Here is a 21734-nt window from a genome sequence, read left to right as displayed (position 1 = left end):
TCAAACCCTTTTTTTCTTCAATTCATTCAATCGGAAATAATTTCTGGTATTTGAGGAATAACTTTACTGTATTTTTTTTGATTTTATAACATTAATATTTTAGGTTACAATTTAAATGAATGTATATGAGAAAGTGTGTATATTTCATGCCCTTAAAGACAAAAATATACAAAACAAAAACTTGTTTTTAAAGGGTTACAAAAACACCCCCAATTCATATTTTACAAATGAAAACAATTAAAATGTTCAGAGAAAAGCTTAAAAATGTATTATAAGTATAAAACTAATCAATGAATCGATGCACTATAATTTTTTCTTCAATTCATTCAATCAGAAATCATATCTGGTATTTGAGGAATAACTTTACTGTAAATTTTAGATTTTCTCAAGTCAATATTTTAGGTTACAATTTAAATGAATATACAAAAAGACCCCCAATTCATATTTTACAAATGAAAACATTTAAAATATTCAGAGGAAAACTGCTGAGATGAACTAACAAGCTGAAAAACAAATTCTAAGTATAAAACTAACCTATGAATCAATTTACTATAAATTTTTCTACAATTTAGTTAAGTTAGTTGGTAGTTGAGGAATAACTTCTCTGTAAATGTTTGATTTTCTAACATTAATATTTTAGGTTTGGTCAATCCGAAATAAGCCTGAATCAATGAACGTATAATTTAGGAATACAACTATTATTATATATGAATCAAAACTTTTTATTCTATATTAATCAAAACTTCTTTCCTCATTTCAGTCAATTAGAAATAATATCTGATAGTTGAAGAAGACCTTCTATGTAAATTTTTGATTTTCTAACGTCAATATTTTTAGGTTATGGTTCATTTAAAATAAGCCTGAATCAATAAACCTATAATTTAAGAATAAAAATATTCTATATGAATCAAAGACTATTTTACTATAGACTATTAATAAAAACTTTTTTTCCTCATTTCAGTCAATTAGATGTAATATCTGGCAGTTGAGGAATAACTTCAGTGTACATTTTTTATTTTCTAACATTAATATTTTAGGTTAGGTTAATTTACAATAAACCTGAAATCAATGAACTTACAAACTTAAGAATAAAACTAATCTACGAATCAAAAACTTTTTTCTTCTTCAATTCACTCCATCAAAAATATGACCTTTTCTGTAATATTTCTATTTTCTAACATCAATATTTTAGGTTAGGTTAATTTAAAATAAGCCTAAATCGATGAACTTATAACTTAAGAATTTTAAGTAAATTTTCTGTAATTATTTTATTTTACAAAATCAATATTTTGGATTAGGTTATAAAAGCCATGACTCAATAGCTGGGTTTCCATCCAAACATGAAGCAAATCTTTTCAAAGATCGCAAAAATAACAACAACAACTATTTAGGTGCGTTTTAGGTAGAATTAGGTGCGTTTTTGGGGTGGGCGGAGAGAAACGAGCTGACAAACTATAATAAACTTAAGAATAAAACTAATCTATGAATCAAAACATAGTTTTCTTCCGCTCAGTCAAACAGAAATTATAGTTGGTAGGAGTGGAATAACTTGTCTTTACTCTTTATATCTTTCATCTATTTAAATCTTCACTAGTTCATTTCAAAGGCCCTGCGATGTGAGATTAATTATTAAAGTACAAATATTCCATGTAGTCTCTTAATAAGGAGATAATTAATTCAAGAATAGAAAAATGTTGTTTAAAGCACTTTTAGATTTTGGCTATAGCATGTCACCTCTTAAAATTTAATTTAAAGTGCAAACTCGGATTTACAAACCACAATCCATGTGTAAATGTATTAAGGAAAATGATCAAAATGTATAAAATAAAAGCATGAAAAACCTAAACGTATCAACACAGTCCAATTCCCAAAGCACAACTCCCAGACTTGACTACTGTCACCGTACAGAAATCCTCGTCTGACCTGTTGCATTGCACACACACACGCACACACACACGCACACACACACACACACGCACACACACACACACACACACACACACACACACACACACACACACACACACACACACACACACACACAACATGAGCCAAACAGCCCATGCTATAAAACATGTGGGCGAACAGGATCTTTGTGGACAAGCTTGAAATAAAGGCACATCAATACAAAGCATAACTTCAATACAAATACATGCTTTACAATCTCTTCTGCCCTGAGTTTGCATGTTTTAGCAAATGCAAATATTACTTCTCATTATTCCTTAAGGCACATTTTGAACAACAAAGATGCTATTTTAAAGCACAGTAGTAGTACAAATGCTAAAATAATTCTGTATTATACTTTTTATTATCATTTCATCATCAATTTTGAAGTCGCCAACCATGATAACATTATAAAATAGTTAACTAAACTAAAATAGCTCAAATTAAAAAACAGCCTGACAAGTATGAAGCTTTGCATGATATTTTCTTATGCTCAAGACAGTGGATTTAAATATCAAAATCCACAAAATATTTAAATGGCTTGATTTAAATGGCATGCAAATAGCAACTAGCTAATATATATATATATATATATATATATATATGTGTGTGTGTGTGTGTGTGTGTGTGTGACTAAATTATATCAATAATAGCTAGAAAGTTTCCCTTTGCTTGAGACAGAAACAGACTGATTTCATGCTCTCTCCGGACAGCCACACAGATAAAACTTCAAATCACCATCTTATATTGGATTATATTTTAACGACTACACAAGATTATGCATGCATGAAATAAATATTCATCCCATCTCACGTACCAAACCAAGTAGACAGCTTTATTTAACTGTTACTTTGATTAGATATTAATACTCATGCAATTGCTGATTTTTACAACAGAGAATATTGCATGCATTACTGATATAAATCAATAACATTAAACAAAACTCAAATCTTTCATTGATTTATTTGCCTTTCACTGAATGTATAGCATTTAATATGTTATTTATTTATATATTCAATGATTTTGCATCTAAATATTACGATAAACCAAATGGATGGATTTCAATTGCTCTTACATACATACATAATCATACTATGGACTATATGTATTAGCATAAAGATTACCTATGCATTGAAATAAAAATATATAATAATAACTACATTCAAAACACAGCCCAGCTCAAGAACAAAACAAATGCTTTTCCATGACAGCTTTCTGTTAACGTCTTGCTTAATTTGATTAGGTATTATTAATCACACTACGATCTGAGCTACTATAAATATTATGCATGCATTCAACAAATAATCAATAAATGTATGCAAAATGTATCTCAGCTCAAATACATACCAATTGTTTTATAACATTCGCTTACTATATTTTATTAGCCACATAATCAATGTAAAATTGCCAGTGTTCATCTCAGCTCAAGTTCAAACAGCATTAGATATGGAGGGGGTTTAAATGGCCTTTGTGTAGCTAAATGCATCATGGCTACTAGGGCAAAATGCATTCAAAAATCACACCTAAACTATTAAGCCAGTGCATATACATCACATACTGTGACCTATGGGATAAATGCACGCCTGTATTTACGAGCAATAGCTTTAGTGTGCTCATATTTCTCATTAGTAGCGTTTATGCTTCTGGTTTGACAAGCTTATCAACACAGCTGCTCTGTAGCATCTCAAATAACAATAAAAACTCATCCATTGCCCGCGGGTTCGACCCGAAACCATCACATCAACAGTATCTATCGCTTTACCTCCTGCTCGGGCTCGTTTCTTGCTCTTTTTTCGCTGTTTTCTTCTCGATTCTGTCCGTTTTCTGGTTTCGAAAGGCTCGATAGTGTTACAGCAGCGCTGGGCCGCGGCTCCGCCCACTGCAGCGCGACGTGTGCTGTGATTGGCCGGAGTGCCGTATCGCGTAATCGCCCATTGGCTGGCGTGTTTGATTGATGGCTCAACTGGCCTATCGCCTTGTGTTTGTGCATTCTACTAACACGGAAAACACGTACCTCACGAAATAACAAGTGTCTTCCGGTATGACATATCTGATCATACGCTTACGTTTGATGTCTGTAGAAATATCCTATACATGTACACAGTTTATATACCACGTTCTTCCTATTTCAAGCATGTTTTAAGCACAATACACTACAAATAGAAGAAAAACTCGATGAAAACGATCGGAAATATGTTCAAACGGCATTTAGACAAATATAGACTATATACACAAACAACAGATTATGTTAAGCTCTTTCGGTGTACATGAAAGTGCTATATAGATGCCTCATTCGTTCATTCATTATAACAGCTTGTTTCACAACAAAAGGCCTTTAGGATTACAAGACATTGGTTTCAGTTTCTTTGCTGTGACTTAACTTGTGCTCTTGGTTATTACTCAATTCAAGTAGGTTGAAAACTCAAAAAAATTGAGTTTTATACCAAAGAGGTGCGCAATTAAACTCACATTTCACCTTTAAGGATGTATTGAGTGTCTTAATTGCTGGCAAAACATTAAGTTAATGACTACACAAACTTCTATGAGTGACTGGAATGCATTAAACACACAACAGCGTTTTATTAGGAAAAGAAGAGCTCTCTTACACACAGTGGGTTTATATAAAAGATCAATACAGTTTATTGAAAAATATAGCACTCATCCCAGTGCAAAAAAATCTATGCACCAACCACTACATAAAATGGCTAAATACAAGTGCTAAAAATATACAATTTTCAAAATTTTAGAATATACAGCTCCAGTCTACGCAAATATTAGAAATAGCTGAGGTATAACTAAGAAAAAAAAAAAAAAAAAAAAGTAATTATCTGCAGCCTCAGGCATTTATTTAGCAAATGCTATAATAACTCTTACAACAAGCAAAGAACATCAATAGGCGAAAAAAGACGATACACTTAAATACTTCCTGAATGAGAAACTGTCAGGGTTTGTGCGGAAAACAGTTCACGGATTAACCTCGAAAACCTTCGAAAAGTCAAGGTAGACTAGGAGCGCTTAAAACCGGATCCGGCTGAAAACTGCAGAGCGGTTTTACGCGCATGACCACTGTTTGCATAACGGCAGAAGTTAGTAAAAAAAAAAAAAAAAAAAACTTCATTTGTAAAGCACATACAGCAGTTAAACAGCTAAGCAAATAAATGAAACGGAAAAAAATGAGGGATAGTAATTATTAATTTCAGAGCGTATTTTAGTCGCTTACCAAAATGGACGAGAAAGTTCAGTTTTTACGTAAATTAATATAAGGTTAAAATTATTTTTTTTGAATAAATTTAGTTAGTTACCAATAATGTAAATACGACTGAAATTGTTTTTTAATAAAGTCGAAAAAAGAAGAAAAAAAAAAACGTTTTTGTGCGCTAGTAAAGCTAGAGCAACTTAAACTTGCGGATCTTAATAGCATTCATACAAAGGGTTGTTAAAACAGGATGTTTTTAACGGGATGATTAACAAACATCGTATTGGTATTTGTGCGCTAGTAAAGCTACGACAACTTGGACTTAATAGCATTCGTACAAAGGCTTTTTAACGTCTCAAATTACAAAATATCACAGGCCAAAAAGTTAATTAGTTCATTTAAATGTATTCAACGCTAACAATTGTACAATTAAAAAAAAAAAAAAAAAAAAACACTGATATTGCGGGATCATTTTAAAGGGATTCTAGAACCAGCACTTTCGTACAAATCCTCACTATGGTGTACGAAATTAATTAACGAACATCGTATTTGTTTTTGTGCGCTAGTAAAGCTATGGCAATTTAAACGCTGCTTTCATTCAAAAAATTGTTACAGCTCGCGAAAAATTATTAACGAACATCGCATTGGTATTTGTGCGCTAGTAAAGCTACGGCAACTTAGACTTGACGGTCTTCACAGCATTCGTACGAAGGCTTGTTAACGTCTCAAATTACGAAATACTGCAGGCAGTTAATTAGTTCATTTAAAGGTGTTTAACGCTAACGATGGTACAGTAAAAACAAACACACTGATCTTGCGGGATAATTTTAAAGGGATTCTACAACCAGTGTTTTCGTACAAATCATCGTTACTGCTTGCGGAAAAAGACTAACGAACATTTAATTTGTTTTTGTGTGCTAATAAAGCTCTGGCAACTTAAACTTAGCATTCATAAGAAAGCCTGTTAACATCACAAGTGACAAAATATTGAAGGCAAAAAAAAAGTTACGAGATTAACGTAGCAAACATCACAATGCATTGCTAATTTAATAAAAATGTTAGTGCTAATGATGGCACAGTAAAAACATGAAACGCACTGATCTCGATGGGATTGTTTTAAAGGGATTCTAAAACCAGCGCTTTCGTACAAATCATCGTTACTGCTTGCGAAATTAATTAACCAACATCGTTTTTGTGCGCTAGTAAAGCTACAGCAATTTAAACTCACGGATCTTGCTAGCATTCATGCAAAGGCTTGTTAACGTCACAAATGACGAAACACCGCTGGCAAAAAAAAGTTTTTAGATTAACATCGCAAACATCACAATGCATAGCTAGTTTATTAAAATGTATTTAGGGCTAACAATGGTGCATTAAAAACGTCAATCGCAATTGACGGGCTCGTTTTTAACAAGTTACTATGGCTGGTGCTTTTGATACAAATCATTGTAATGAAAAAATACAGTGAAAAAGTGTTTAAGGAACATGGTAATTGTGCATAGCTACAGTTCATTGTGCTGGTTTAGGGAACAGGAAGCATCTATAGCTAAAACACAACTACATCGCTAGAATCACATTTCCTCGTAAAAACGAAGCTCGTGATTCCGAAGAATACACTTGTAAGGGTGCGAAGTTTAGTGGATAGACAGAGGCAGATCACAAAACAGGGCCAAATCAAGTAGGCGGAGGTGTTTCGATCAATCCTACAACCTGATGCATTTGTTAAATATATTAAAAAAAACGAAATCCATTTTTCGTTCGTGGAATTGTCGCGTCAACACCGGCCGCTGCTGTATCCGGGGAAGAGCTGAGTGAGGATGGCTTGGAGAGGTTTGTTCACCGTCATCTGGTAGTTTTTGCCCAGATCGTGTCGGCAAGCCGGACAGGTGTAGACCTCGGCTTTGAAAGATCTCTGAAGGCATTCCTGTGAAGAGAAGAAAATCCAGCTTATTGAATTTGCTGCCAACAAAAAAAAGAGGCCATGATAGAAGTAAATCAAGCTAATTTGTTTATTATTTTATTTTAATTTTTAAAAAAAAAAATGTAATTGGGCTCATATCGCGAGTGTGAGCCCATTACATTTTTTGAAGGAAGGAAGGAAAAAAGAAAGGAAGGAAAGAAAGAAAGAAAGAAAGAAAGAAAGAAAGAAAGAAAGAAAGAAAGAAAGAAAGAAAAAAAGAAAGAAAGAAAGAAAGAAAGAAAGAAAGAAAGAAAGAAAGGAAAAAAGAAAGGAAAAAAGAAAGGAAGGAAAAAAGGAAGCAAGGAAAAAAGAAAGGAAGGAGAAAGAAAGGATGGAAGGAAGGAAAAAAGAAAGGAAAAGAAAGGAAGGAAGGAAGGAAAAAAGAAAGGAAGGAAGGAAAAAAGGAAGAAAAAAAGGAAGGAAGGAAGGAAGGAAAAAAGAAAGGAAAAAAGAAAGGAAGGAAGGAAGGAAAAAAGAAAGGAAAAAAGAAAGAAAGGAAGGAAGGAAGGAAGGAAGGAAGGAAGGAAGGAAGGAAGGAAGGAAGAAAAGGAAGGAAAAAAGGAAGGAAGGAAAAAAGAAAGAAAGGAAGGAAGGAAAAAAGAAAGGAAGGACGGAAGGAAGGAAGGAAAAAAGAAAGAAAGGAAGGAAGGAAGGAAGGAAGGAAGGAAAAAAGAAAGGAAAAAGGAAAGGAAGGAAGGAAAAAAGAAAGGAAAAAGAAAGGAAGGAAGGAAGGAAGGAAGGAAGGAAGAAAAAAAGAAAGAAAAGAAAGGAAGGAAAAAAGAAAGGAAGGACGGAAGGAAGGAAGGAAGAAAGAAAGGAAGGAAAAAAGAAAGGAAGGAAAAAAGGAAGGAAAAAAGAAAGGATGGATGGAAAATTTAAAAAATACATGAAATTAAAAGAATAATTAAAAGAATAATTAAAATAAATCAAAGTTTGGTTATCAGGCCCATCTGATAAATTAAAGTGACGTCGAGCGCTCGTCTGCGTCTCTCACCCGGCAGACGTTGTGTTGGCATTCTGTGGTGATGGGCTGATAGACGACCTCTTGGCAGCAGATGCACAGGAAAACTTCCTCCACTTTATTCAGGAAGCGCTACAGTGCGAAATGAAGACATTAAACTCACAATAATCCTCCCAGCAGCTTAAACGACAGGTCACGCACGGCTAAATAATGAGTACATACAGGTCCGAGGCTCAGAGACTGCATGGCCTCGTCCCAGAACTTCTTGTTCAGCTCGTCGTCCTTGATCAAGGCCTTCTGCTCTTTGCTCAGTTTGTACGCCTCCACCTTCATCTTCTTAGGCGTGCCTTTGGCCGGAGAACTCTTCTCGTCCACTACGATCGGGGAAACGAGGATGTTACGGATGTAAACAGAAAGATCTTTAGGCCTGGTGAGGGTCACACTGGGACGTTTTCACCTACCGGTCTGGGATTTCCGCTTTCTCTTGCCCTTGGTGGGCGTTTCTTCAACTTCCTCTTCCATTTTGTTCTCCTTCTCCTTTTCTTTCGCAGCCACGGCTTCCAGATAACCCTCAGGATACTGCAGGGCAAGAGAACCAGGGTTAAAGGGATAGTTCACCAAAAAATTAAAATTATATAATTATATATTTATATTTTATCATGGATGGATGCACTTTTATGATTGACAGATGCACTTTTATGATGGATAGATGCACTTATGGACAGATGCACTTTTATGATGGACAGATGCACTTTTATGATAATAGATGCACTTTTATCATGGATAGATGCACTTTTATGATGGATAGATGCACTTTTATGATAATAGATGCACTTTTATCATGGACAGATGCACTTATGATGGACAGATGCACTTTTATGATGGATAGATGCACTTTTATGATGGACAGATGCACTTATGATAGATGCACTTTTATGATGGACAGATGCACTTTTATGATGGACAGATGCACTTTTATGATGGATAGATGCACTTTTATGATGGACAGATGCACTTTTATGATGGATAGATACACTTTTATCATGGATAGATGCACTTTTATGATGGATAGATGCACTGATCTGAGGGTGAGTAAATCATGGGCTAATTTAAATTTTTGGGTGAACTATCCCTTTAATGGATGAATCTCACCGAGAGAAACTAACAGGCGTGTGATTTGGGGCGAAACGTGACGGTACCTGCATGGTGAGCCCCAGTTTCTTAACGCGCTCTTTTCCGTCGCGGGTCCACGGCGCCGGTTCGTCATCATTTCGCTTCAGCAAGTATCTCCAAACGAGGAAGCCGGACTTGCCCTTCTCTGGCCAGTACTTTACCACCTAATTAAATATAAATACATTTACATTTATTCATTTAGCAGACGCTTTTATCCAAAGCAACTTACAAGAGAACAATAGAAGCAGTTAAACTAACAGTAGGACGACAATATGCAAGTGCTATGACCCTTCTCAGTTTAATCTAACGCAGTGCATGTTAACTTTTTTTTTATTTTTTAATAATAGAATAGAAGAGAAAGTGTTAGTATTACTGGATCAAGTGCAAATAACTGAATGAACATATACATATATTTATAATGAATAAATGTAATAAATTATAGAAAAATTTAATGAAATACAAGCCAATGAATGAATGAATGAATGAATGAATGAATGAATGAATAGAAATATAGGCATGTGAAAGAATAAATGCATAAATAAATAAATGCATAAATAAAATAAAAGCCAAGAAAGGAAAGGAGGAAGAAGGGAAGGGAATGAAGTGAGAGGAAATGAAATACAGGCCTGTGAATTAATAAATTAATACATTTAAATAAATAATAATAAAAAAATGTATAATGTATATACATGTATAAATATTTATATAGGAATAAATAACTAAATTAATAAAAGCCTGGGAATGAATCCATAAATAAACATAAATAAATCCTAAATAAAATAAATACAGGATTGTGAATGAATAAATAAATATAAAAAAAAAAAAAACTTAATACAAGCGAATAAAACAAATAAATAAAAACAGGCATGTGAATGTATTAATATAAAAAAAATAAACAAACAATAAAAGAATAAATAAAATAAATACAGGCCTATGAATAAATGAATCGCCCATCACTGGTAAATGGCTCACCTTGTAAATGCCGTCGTATCGGTTTCCGTCTTCAGGACTGAATTTGCTGTGTTTGCGTCCCTTGGAGCTGCGCACGACTCTCACAGGTTTCCCAGCTTTCCAGTCTTTAGCCTCCGCGCCTTCCTTCTCGTTCACCGCCGCGTTACAGTTCAGAGCAAGAGCCCTACAATAACAATCACATTTATACACACACAATACATAATCTTTTCTGCTGATGCAATTAAGGCCAAAAAGGGAAGAGATACTGATGCGTTGTATATATATCACATCAATGCAATAGTTTGAGCCTTTTCTTTTAACAGTTTTAAATTTCAGTTACTGTGAAAAAAGGAAAATATAGAAAAAAAAAAAAGTTACATGAACAGCAATAAACACCATTTTATGCGAAACCATAGACCTTTATCTACAGAACAAGTATAATAATAGGAAGCGATCGCTACACACAGTTTAAATGCTGAACGACTGACATCCGCAGCTGAGGGAAGCGTTTACGGGAACTTAAATTTAACGACTTCAATATTCATTTCCATTTCACATTAACCCCTTAAACCCAAAGTGCAAAAAAAAAAAAAAAGGGTGTCATTTTAAAAGCTTAAAAACTCAGCTTCTTTTTTTAATGTTTTCTATTAAACGATACCTACCTTTTGGTGCTCTTTGCTATAGTTTTGGAGTTATGAGTCTTTACTTTTGTGTGTGATACTCAAAAAAACAACAACTCTTACTTAAGTGGTTAAACTATGGAATGGCTTTAGAACAATTATAATATAGTGCAGTAAAATAGAAAAGTTGATGCTTTATAGTGTTTTTGTGCCTTTTGTGGGGCTTAACAATAACACAATAGTGTACAACATCGGATTCGGATCGGCCCCGTCTGACCGATCCCCGATCCGGCAAAGAATGGCATTATAATCCCTAGTCGTTACGATCGTCGTCTTGAACATGCACTGCTGTGTTTCTGACCTGTTCATGTTGGTGAGCTTCTGATCGCAGGATTGCTCTGCTGTTCTCTTGTTCCCTGAGAGGTCGCGACCCCCGGAGCCCGTGTAGGTGAACTCGTTACCATCGTCCTGGAATGAGGAAAACGTCACAGGTAAACGGAGGAAGGGAAGGACTACCTGAGGGATGGTTTAGGGCAAGTGTTCGCAGACATACCACGTCATCTTCGTAGCCTCCGGCGAGCACCAGAGAGTAAGCGCCGTCGTTACTTCTGCCGTGAATCCCAGCGACGTGAGGCCTGTGGACGCCAGATTCACTCACCTGACCAACACAAACACAAAATCACGTTAATATTGCCAGGTATCCCTAAACTCTTAAAAACCTTATTACCTTTTGTTTTACTTATTTGGAAATTAGACATTTGTACCAGTCGCAATGAGACATTTCAAATGATACTAAATATGTATAATACTCGATGTTAATCATTCACATTAAACCATATATTCTTGGGTGAGTTTTGGTGATCTTCGCATAGGGGAGAAGGAGAGAGGGGATGAGGGAAAGAGATGTAGATTTGGATGACTCGGAGGTGAGACTTTCGTCTCGATAGTGCACAAGGGGGAGTTAAAACGTTAATTTCCAGAGAGGTCCTTTGTTCTCTCAGGGTCTGGTCGCTCTTCAACCAGACTGTCCGTCATTTTCTAATTTCTCAATTCTTACAGATCCATCCGACAGGGAGTGAAGAAGTCCGTGTTCGTGTTTGTCATCCTAAAAATTAATCACGCACAGAAACCTTGCACACGGAGTACGACGCTTAATCAGTTTGGGAAAAAAGAAATACACAAAACAATACAAAATGGAGTCTTCAAGCAGTGAGGATTATTTTGTTGTCCTCTCTCTTCTTAAAAAAAGAAAGAGGAAATATTGGGTCCATCCAACAATCCTGAGATTGCGTAGAGAGGAAGGAGAGTTCGCCGTGGGATTATCCCGAGCGATTCAAAGTTTACTTCAGGATGTCAGTGCCTATGTTTACATGCAACCAAATCATCCATTAGTAATTAGATTGACGGCTTAATCGGACTGAAAAGCCTTCGTATAAACACCTCGAGCTCCATCCGAATTAAATTTCGATCGGATTGAAAGGGGTGGTTTAGTCCTTTTCTTATCCAATTGAGAGGACATGTAAACACTTGATCGGATTGAAAACAATGAGTGCAATGACGTAGAAATAGCGTAATGACGTATGAAGAAAAGGACGTTAACAGTGAAAAATAACACCACGTTTCCTAATGATATCTCTCTCAAGAAGAGCATGTGCAGGGTGAAAAGCAACGGTCCTAGTACTGAGCCTTGAGGTACTCCATACTGTCCACATAAGAGGCCTAAACATTAAATAAATATTCATCTATCAGAGATGCCCACCTGCACTCTGAACTTCCAGAGCGTTCCCACTGGAACTCCAGGAACGGGCCCGTGATGGTTGGAAGGAACGATGGTGCACTGTTTGGTGCGGCCGACACACGCCATTCCCTACAAAACAAGACACCAGGCTCATAAACACATCATCTGAACGACTCCATTTGCTAACTTGTTGGGCTGAAACGCACCTTCCCCCAGTCCCTCTGACTGGAAGAGCTCGCAGACGCCATCTTGGCCTTCTTCTTGCTTTCCTTCAGCTTCTCTCCAGCCAGAACCACCTCGCTGGCGTCGTTACGGCATTCTGGACAATACCTGCGAGAAAAAAGACATTTATAGTTAGGGTTGGGAAATCAAAAATCTATTCTAATTCTGGAATCGAATATTTGAGGTCAGGAATCGGATACTTGTTATAAATTTTAAATTTCGATTCATCTTATCGATTCCTTTGTGAGCATTTCAATATGACTTTAAACTATTCAAACGAGAGACGACTCGCGTGCTGTTTTCAGTTCTGCAGGAGTGTGTATCAGTATACTGGATCCGTGCAGCTCTTAAAGTGACAGCAGCCTAATATTCCTGATGCCGTCTCTATAACACTGATCAAACAACAAAAGACAAAGAGAAAACTGAGTGTTTAACAATTACTGAGTGTTTACTTGTCTTTAATAATGCTTGAAATATATATTAGACTAGTTGTTTTTCTATGGTATTTTTATCTTTAAACTCAAAAGTTCCTTGTGTAAGTGTTCTTTAGCCTGTTGATTTTTGTTCATGATATTTATTTACAATTAAATGTTTTTTCAAAGACTAAATGTGAATGATATCCAAGTTTTTTTTTTTACCTTACTGGAATTGAAATTAGGAATCGATAAGCAAATAAAATTAGGAATCAAACGATACTCATATATAGTGGAATCGACTATATTTTTATTCGATTTGCAGTTAGTGACGGTAAACTCATTCACCAGTCCTCGTCGGCGGGGATTTTGGTGAGCGGTGGGTTCAGGCAGTAGATGTGAAACGCCATGTCGCATTCGTCGCACAGCAGCTGTTTGTCGGGGTCCTGCTTCACGCCGCACACGTGACAGTTGCACACGCGGCAGTTCTTCTTCAGGTCGTCTTTGCACACCTTGCATTCGGGTCCATTTGACCCTGATTTGACAAAAACGAGGCACTTCAAAGCATTAGTTCAACCAAAAATGGTGTATTATCCCATAACAAGCCATCCTATGACTTTCTCCATCTCATTTTTGGGTGAACTACCTTTAACATTTGCAAATCAAAGCAGTACTAAAATCAGGTGCAGTACTAAAGCCAAACTCACTCTTGAGAGGGCTGTCGGAAGAGGCTCCTGGACCATCTGAACATCCTGGCTCTTCAATCTTGTAGATTTCAGTCACGAACATGATGCGACAGTCGTTGAGAGAATCACCGGCGTCCCTGTAGAAATTGCGGACAAACTTTGTGATCAAACCAACGAAATGGCCAGCAAGACATTTATAGTGAAATGGACACTATTTTTTATTTGATTTGCCCATCACGACAAATTTACACCAACTCAATCATTTACTAATGTTTTTATTAGCTTTTTGAAAGCGAATTTTTGCGCGAGAATGGTTTCATGAGCAATTAACGCAAATTTGTTCTGCTAAATGAATGCAACACTTTGCGTAAAAAGTGATTTTACAGACATTTTACAAATTTGTTCTTGTGCAAGAATGATTTACACAAATTCAGTGATTTACAAATGATTTAATTAGTGTAACTAATCTATATAATTGTTTATACTACTATATTATGTTTACTATTATGAACTTTATTACACAATTAAAATACTTAAGTTTGTAAATAATTTTAATTTAAGAGGAACTTTGTGAGCAAACCAACAAAAAGAAAATGGCAGCAAGAAGTTTACAGTGGAATAAATAATTTTGTAATGTTATTTGCTTATTAAATGCGCCAATTTGCGCAAGAATGGTTTCACAAGCAATTAACGCAATTTTCTTCTGAAAACCGATAACTGTTCATAAAAAAATTTTGCACAAGAACAAATGTGTAATATCACTGTATGCACTATACAAGCAATTTACACAAAATCAATTTAGAGCCTGGAGCAACAAAATTGTTTTGTGTATATATATATTTTTTTTTTTTTTTTTTTTTTTTAATATTACATATAAACAAACTTGCATCATAACTTACGAAGTTAATTATAATGGACACTTTTTATTTTTATTTGATTTGACCATCACGACAAATTTACACCAATTCAATCATTTACTAATGTTTTTATTCAAACTATTCAAATATAAAAAGAAACAACTTGAACAAACCAACGGAGAAAAAAAAAAAAAAAAAAACTTTCGCGGAAAACTTGTTTATATTTAAGAGCCTAGTGTAACTAAAAATGCATATTTTTTTAAATAGCCTTAAAAGCTAAAAAACATTAAGAAGAAAAAAAAAACTTTAAAATTGCACGATGAAAAAATTTAAAAAAAATTACAAAGAACTTTCATTATAAATGAATAATGATTTAAATATAAAATGTCCAGCAAGACATTTACAGTAGGACAGCTTTTTTTTTTGCTCAATGAACGTGACAATTTGTGCAAGAATTGTTTCATACGGTCAACGCACATTTGTTGTACACAAAAAGTGGTTTGACAAATTTTACACATTCATTCTTGCATTTATGAACGCTTTATGATCGATTCACACAATTCGACAACGTACAAACTGACCATTCGTCTGCATGCTCTGGCCAAAAGTCTGGCTCTCAGGAAGCACAAGCAAAGTTGTCTTTGAAGGCTAAAACGTCCCCCTACCCGAGCAGGATCTTGCCGAACACCTCGCGCTGGGTGCGCGTCTCCCTCTTCCTCTGGATCTGGGCGTCGTACCAGTAGCCGCGCTCTTTGGGCTCGTCCGGGTTGTAGTTGACCATCACGATCATGCCCTGCTCCAGCTGGTGCCACTGGTACACGGTTCTTGCTCGCGGACGAACGTCTTTCCCGCGCAGCTGCACCACGCCGTTCTCAGGGTAACTGCACAGAGCACAGGCACGCGTGATTAGCATTCAGATGGTGTGGGACGCTTAAACAGACGGCCTTTGATCAACAGTTTAAAACACAGATGAAAGGAAGGACTGAAACTTGATGTTAACAGGTGCATGAATCTGTTAGAATTGGAGGGAAAACAAATTGTAGACAATTTCTTCCTGTTTGGAAAAGACAGTCAAACTTAAAGTCAATTCAACCTTACAAATGGGCATTATTACGCTAAATACTATTTTCTAGGGCTGCACGGTATTGAAGAAAAATGCGATTCGATTATGCTTAAAGTGTGTAAAATAAACTTAAATTATCTTTAAAATATATTTAAAATTATATAGCCTACATACGCATTTCACATTCTTTTTGTGACAAGAAAACATCCCTACAGCTTCTGAAAGTGAACATCAGTGTGAACCACAGGGTTTAGGGTTTCAGGAAGTTTATTTAAGGAGGATTATTTAATAACAGAAACTGAATAATCAAAGGTAAAAATAAAATTACATATCCTGATTCTTATTAAAGCTACAAAAGTTATTCAGCCGAGAGCAGTGAGTGATTTAGTCTTTTGTTCATGACCCCAGTTATTGCAAGCTGTTGCGATACGCATATCGCGATATTTACATTTGCGATATTTCGATCATTTATATTTCGATAATATATAAGATAAGATATATTGTGCAGCCCTACTATTTTCTGTAAAAACATTTGACTGAAAATCCAACGAATCAGTTGTTGGATTTATTTATGATTTAACGCCATATCAGCGGCAGTGGCTATATTCATGGCAATCAACCGTATTTCAATTTTAAAAATAATTATGATTACAATCAATTCCTTACAATGTTTACAATAATTAGAAATTCTACAATTATTCCAGGAGAAACCTTTTTAAAAATGTCCATTAATATATTTTCTGAATAAAAACAGTCTAATAGTTGTTGGATTGATTTAAATTAACTGGCTTGCGAGTTTGTAACTCATGCATCATTTGAACTGTTCGTAACGCGTTCACTGTGTATCGGTTAAAGATTTCTAGACTGGATTCGGATTCACAAGCTATCGATTTTTTTAATGAATCGGCTCATAAGAGTCAATCGTTCGTGAATCAGCCTACACTGGTACGCATGTTAGTTTTTGCGTGCAGCCGACCAAAGGTTTCTTGCCATTATTTTGTGTTAAACAATTTTTTATTGTTTTATTTTATTTTATTTGTATTATTTTGCAGTGGATTCATGATCAGGATCAGTGTTATATTCTTTTACTCCAAAATAGAGACTTACTCTTCGTATTTGACATGGTAAATAATCTCCTCTTCCCCATCAGTTCCTCCATCTTCCTCTGAAGCCTTTGCTGTTTTTGTAACGTTGACGATCTGCGCCTCGAACCAGGCGCCCATGTTCAAGTCTCGAGCATCTACAAACTCGTTTATCTGAGAGAAAAAAAAAAAAAAAAGAAAAGTAAAAAAAAAAGTGTTCAAATGTTACGTTTCGAACATCCAACAGAAAGAAAAAGGCCAGCAAGACATTTAGTGGAACCGACAAGATTGTTCTGATTTGCTTGAATAGTTTCTGTTCTGTTAAACGAATTATACATCTTGCGTTAAAAAAAGGGATTTTACAAACATCACGCATTAGTTCTTGCGTCTTACGAACAATTTAAAAGATTTACACAATTTTAGAGACTAGTGTAACAAAACATTGAGTAAATGTCTTTTATAAATTTACATGAAACATTTTAACTGTATTGTAATTAAAAAAAATTGTTAAATAAAATGAACATTGACACGATTTTTAATTTGAGTTACTTAAATGTGCAAGTTTGCGCAAGAATAGTTTCATGAGCAAATAAAGCAAATTCGTTGATAAAATATCAACTTGAATAAAAAGTACTTCCACAAACATCACACATTAGTTCTTACACAAGAATGGATTTACGAATGCTTTACGGCCGACAACACAACTTTAACGATTTCCAAAAGAAAAATAATAATACGAGTTACTCATCGAACGCAACAATTTGCGCAAGAACAATTTGGTGAGGAAATTAACACGTTTTTCATTACACGTTTGTACAACAATTTACGATTATACAAATTTGAACTTTGTTCGTTATACAATCAAAATCATTAAGTTTGAAGATAAATACTTAAAATATGTGAGAAACTTTATGAGCGAAACAACAGAAAGAAAACAGCCAATGAGACATTTGTAGTGGAATCAACAATTATCAAATTTGATTTGATTATTGGATGCAACAATTTGCGCAAGAATGGCTTTGACTTATTAGAAGCTCATTTTCCCGCCCATCTCACCTTGTAAAACCCAAAGCCCGGGTCGACGAGGTCCGGTGCGTCGGTCTGGACTGAGGTTCCAGCGTTTTGGCCGTCGCTCTCGCCATGCGTGGATCCTTTATCGGACTCGCTCTGGGCCGATCCGCAGCCAGAGTCCGAGTCGGAGAGTTCGGCCTCCTTGTCCTTCGGGAGCGCCGCCGCCGACGGGAGCGCCTGCCGTACCAGAAGCTGAACGATATCGTTCAAGCCCACGTTATAGTCGAAGAGGGTGTGACCGTCTTCCATCTATCGTGGCCAAAGAAGAAGTGGACGAGTTAAATTAATGTTAAAACAACATTATGACAAATGTGTAAAATATCAAGGATTTACACAGATTCGACATTTTACAAATGATTTCAGAGCATAGCGTAACAAAAAAATACTTAAAACTACTTCAAACTTAAAGAAATACCTCAGAAATACCTCAGAAATATACCTCAAACTTAAAGAAATACCTCAGAAATATACCTCAAACTTAAAAAAATACCTCAGAAATATACCTCAAACTTAAAAAAATACCTCAGAAATATACCTCAAACTTAAAGAAATACCTCAGAAATATACCTCAAACTTAAAAAAATACCTCAGAAATATACCTCAAACTTAAAGAAATACCTCAGAAATATACCTCAAACTTAAAGAAATACCTCAGAAATATACCTCAAACTTAAAAAAATACCTCAGAAATATACCTCAAACTTAAAGAAATACCTCAGAAATATACCTCAAACTTAAAAAAATACCTCAGAAATATACCTCAAACTTAAAGAAATACCTCAGAAATATACCTGAAATACCTCAGAAATATACCTCAAACTTAAAGAAATACCTCAGAAATATACCTCAAACTTAAAGAAATACCTCAGAAATATACCTCAAACTTAAAGAAATACCTCAGAAATATACCTCAAACTTAAAAAAATACCTCAGAAATATACCTCAAACTTAAAGAAATACCTCAGAAATATACCTCAAACTTAAAGAAATACTTCAAACTTAAAGAAATCTCAAACTTTATAAGATACTTTCTCAAGCCAACATAAAGTTAGTCTTGACAAACTTTTTAATCTAGTTGTTTTGAATATTAAAAAGTTGTATGGTAAGAACTTTGTTCATTATAAAATTAAACTCATTAAGTGTGTATAACGATTTAAACATAGTAGAGACAAATTTAGCGAAGTAACCAAAAGATACGATACGTTTACTGTAGAATCAAGGCCATTTTTTAACTTTGGTTTGCTTAGTGAATGTGACAATTTGCGCAAGAATTATTTCACGAGCAATCAACGCAAATTTGTTTTACTTGCGTAAAAACATTCGCTCTTGTGAATGTGTTTAAGAACACACAAAATAATGGTTAATTTTTCACCATCCAATCAATTTGACAGATAAAACCAAGCCACGCCCATTTTTCCACCCAAGTTTCTCCAAGTCAATTCAACCTTACAATTGGGCCTAATTATGCAAAATAACCAATATGATTTCTCTAAAAACATTTATTGACTGAAAATGACTATGATTTAAGCAAATTCATCACATTATGGAAGTAAAACGGCTTGCGAATGGCACACGTCACCTGTTTGCCCCTGTAAAAGAGTCGTTGCCTATCGGGTTCGACGTTGAAGAGTTCGGTGATCTTCACTCGCAGCTCGTCCACCTTGGTGAGCTTGGACAGGGAGTCGACCCGATGGGTGTCCTTGCCATCCATAGTGCGCACCTGGATCCACATGGCGGCAAACCTGGGACAAGTGACATCAGAAAGTGAGATTGTTTCCACACCTTCCTTTTTATAGTTCAGACAATGGCCCGGAGCCAGGAGCTTCAAACGAGCAGGAAAAAGGTGTTCGTTTCACAGTGACGTGAACAACACGGGCAGCTTTTTCCTCGTTCGGCTCCTCTGGCGGTTTTACAACTGCTGCTTTGAAACAGTCTACATTTCTTTAAGACTTTATTTAGAGTCCTGTTACACTTACAAAATGGGCGTTGGTAAAGTGATGCCATTGAAAGGTAAAATCCAAGGTTCTTTGATTTATGAGCATTCCCACACCATTTCACCAATATTTTCCGTATGGTTTTTAATCATAATTTTTAAAAACCAAACTACATAGGCTATATATTATAATACTAAATGATTACGCTTACAATATTCATATGCAATTGTTTTTCAAAGATACGCCAAAGACTACAGATGGAAAAACACAGTATTACCATGGTAAATGGCCAAAAAAACATGGTATTACCATAGTACATGCCCCCAAAAAATCTGGTATTACCATGGTAGATGCCCTAAAAACATGGTATTACCAAAATAATTGCCAAAAAAACATGGTATTACCATGGTAAATGCCCAAAAAATGGTTTTAACATGGTAATTGTCCAAAAACATGGCATTACCATGGTGCATGCCCAAAAAAAAAAAAACATGGTAATACCATGGTACCTTTCCAGATTCAATTTAAAATGGATGGGAGAGATTATTTTCCATTCTACGTGTGCAAGCTTAAATAATAGCTTTAGAAAACCTTGTTGACATCAAACCTCGCCTGTTGTTGGCGGAAATGGCGGAAACGCCCCCTAACTGTCACTCAAAGGTACTGCATCGGGTCAGATAACATCGTTATTTTGTCGACTTAAAAACAAAACAGGAAGTTGGAATGATACCTAAACTTCTTATATAAGTCTAGCTATAATGTTTATTTGCAGAAATCAATCCGTTTACACGGGGATTAGATAGTGCGAATCGAGTTCATTTAAATGAGGGGTTGTGTGCTGGCCATGATGTGGGTGGTCTTGTATCAAAAACAGACCCCTAAATGTCAAATCTAAACTAAGAATTACAGAATGTGTGTCAAATTATTACACATTTATCATTTTAAATGGTATAAAATTGGTTAATGCATCAGTACCCCATTCTTAGGTCCTGCATTACTCGAGTTAGACATTCACAAACACTTTACTGGCTTGTTTTGGTTTGTTATGGTTACTTATTTCAGCATGCAAGACATTAATAAGAAACATTTTTACTTATTTAATTGCAAAAACCCAATTGACCACAGAAATTAAGGATATTTAGACTTCATTTGGGGTCTGAGTATGATAACAAATAAATTAGTGTAGTATGCAATGACAGAAACATTTTAAAACGCTATAGGTTATATAAATATTAACATGCACGAGATAAATATGCAAATTTCTTATTATTTATACAGTGAAATAAGGCGCGTGCGCATGGTTTAACAGACAATACATTTAAATATAGACCGAAAGAGATTTTAAATGCGGCTCTTTACCTGTAATCTTCTTCTTGGAAACAGAAGACGTGATTTTAATTCAATAAATGTGATAAAAGTGTGAAAATGTTGCACTTTTGTTACAGTTTAATCCTGCCGCGAAACGCACTGAAACTGGGACTCGAATCAATAAAAGTGTTCAACAACGTGTTTTCCCTCCTGTCTCGGGCACGGCGCGCTCCTGATTGGGGGAGAGGAGTTCTGATCCTCCCGCCGATTGGTTGGGCTGCACGTCACTTTCGCGCGTAGGCTGAGCGCGCGAAACCCTGTTCTCGTTATCCCACATGCTTGGCTCCTTGGCTTCTGCTGTAATCTCGCGCAATTTGGTAGACTATAATATAATAAGAGCATGAAGATACATTTCTTATTTATAATTAATGTACTGCTGATTCGTTTATGAATTTACAGGTAAAATAAATAATAAATAAATTTACATTTAACGTAATAATTGGGTCTTGTGAATACTGACTATTGAATCTTGACAAAATGTTTTGTTGTTCAAAT

At 35.4% G+C, this 21734-nt stretch overlaps 2 protein-coding genes across 3 annotated transcripts in view; both read right to left on the bottom strand.

Annotated features, from left to right (window-relative positions):
• Positions 1-3837, bottom strand: part of kdm4b (lysine (K)-specific demethylase 4B) — a 63053-nt gene extending 59216 nt beyond the window's left edge. Inside the window, exon 1 of one of the 2 annotated variants that reach the window (XM_084116660.1) lies at positions 3707-3837. The gene's annotated coding sequence lies outside the window, so the exon portion shown is untranslated. The remainder of the gene's footprint in view (positions 1-3706) is intronic. The other variant, XM_084116661.1, reaches the window with a different exon arrangement.
• A 664-nt stretch (positions 3838-4501) lies between these two features.
• On the bottom strand, positions 4502-21400 carry uhrf1 (ubiquitin-like with PHD and ring finger domains 1). Its single transcript, XM_084116241.1, has 17 exons — positions 21231-21400; positions 19517-19679; positions 17923-18186; positions 16892-17040; positions 15387-15602; positions 13886-14001; positions 13527-13713; positions 12750-12873; positions 12565-12672; positions 11359-11463; positions 11167-11273; positions 10207-10369; positions 9261-9398; positions 8523-8640; positions 8284-8435; positions 8095-8193; positions 4502-7064 (listed from the first exon to the last, which is right to left on the bottom strand). The coding sequence occupies exons 2-17, from the start codon at positions 19667-19669 to the stop codon at positions 6915-6917; spliced, it is 2349 nt and encodes a 782-aa protein (XP_083972367.1). The 5' UTR covers positions 19670-19679; positions 21231-21400; the 3' UTR covers positions 4502-6914.
• Positions 21401-21734: the final 334 nt, after the last annotated feature.

This window comes from Abramis brama (assembly GCF_963993115.1).
Source record: "Abramis brama genome assembly, chromosome: 6".
Lineage (NCBI taxonomy): Eukaryota > Metazoa > Chordata > Actinopteri > Cypriniformes > Leuciscidae > Abramis > Abramis brama.
This window is presented reverse-complemented; position numbering and strand designations above follow the sequence as displayed.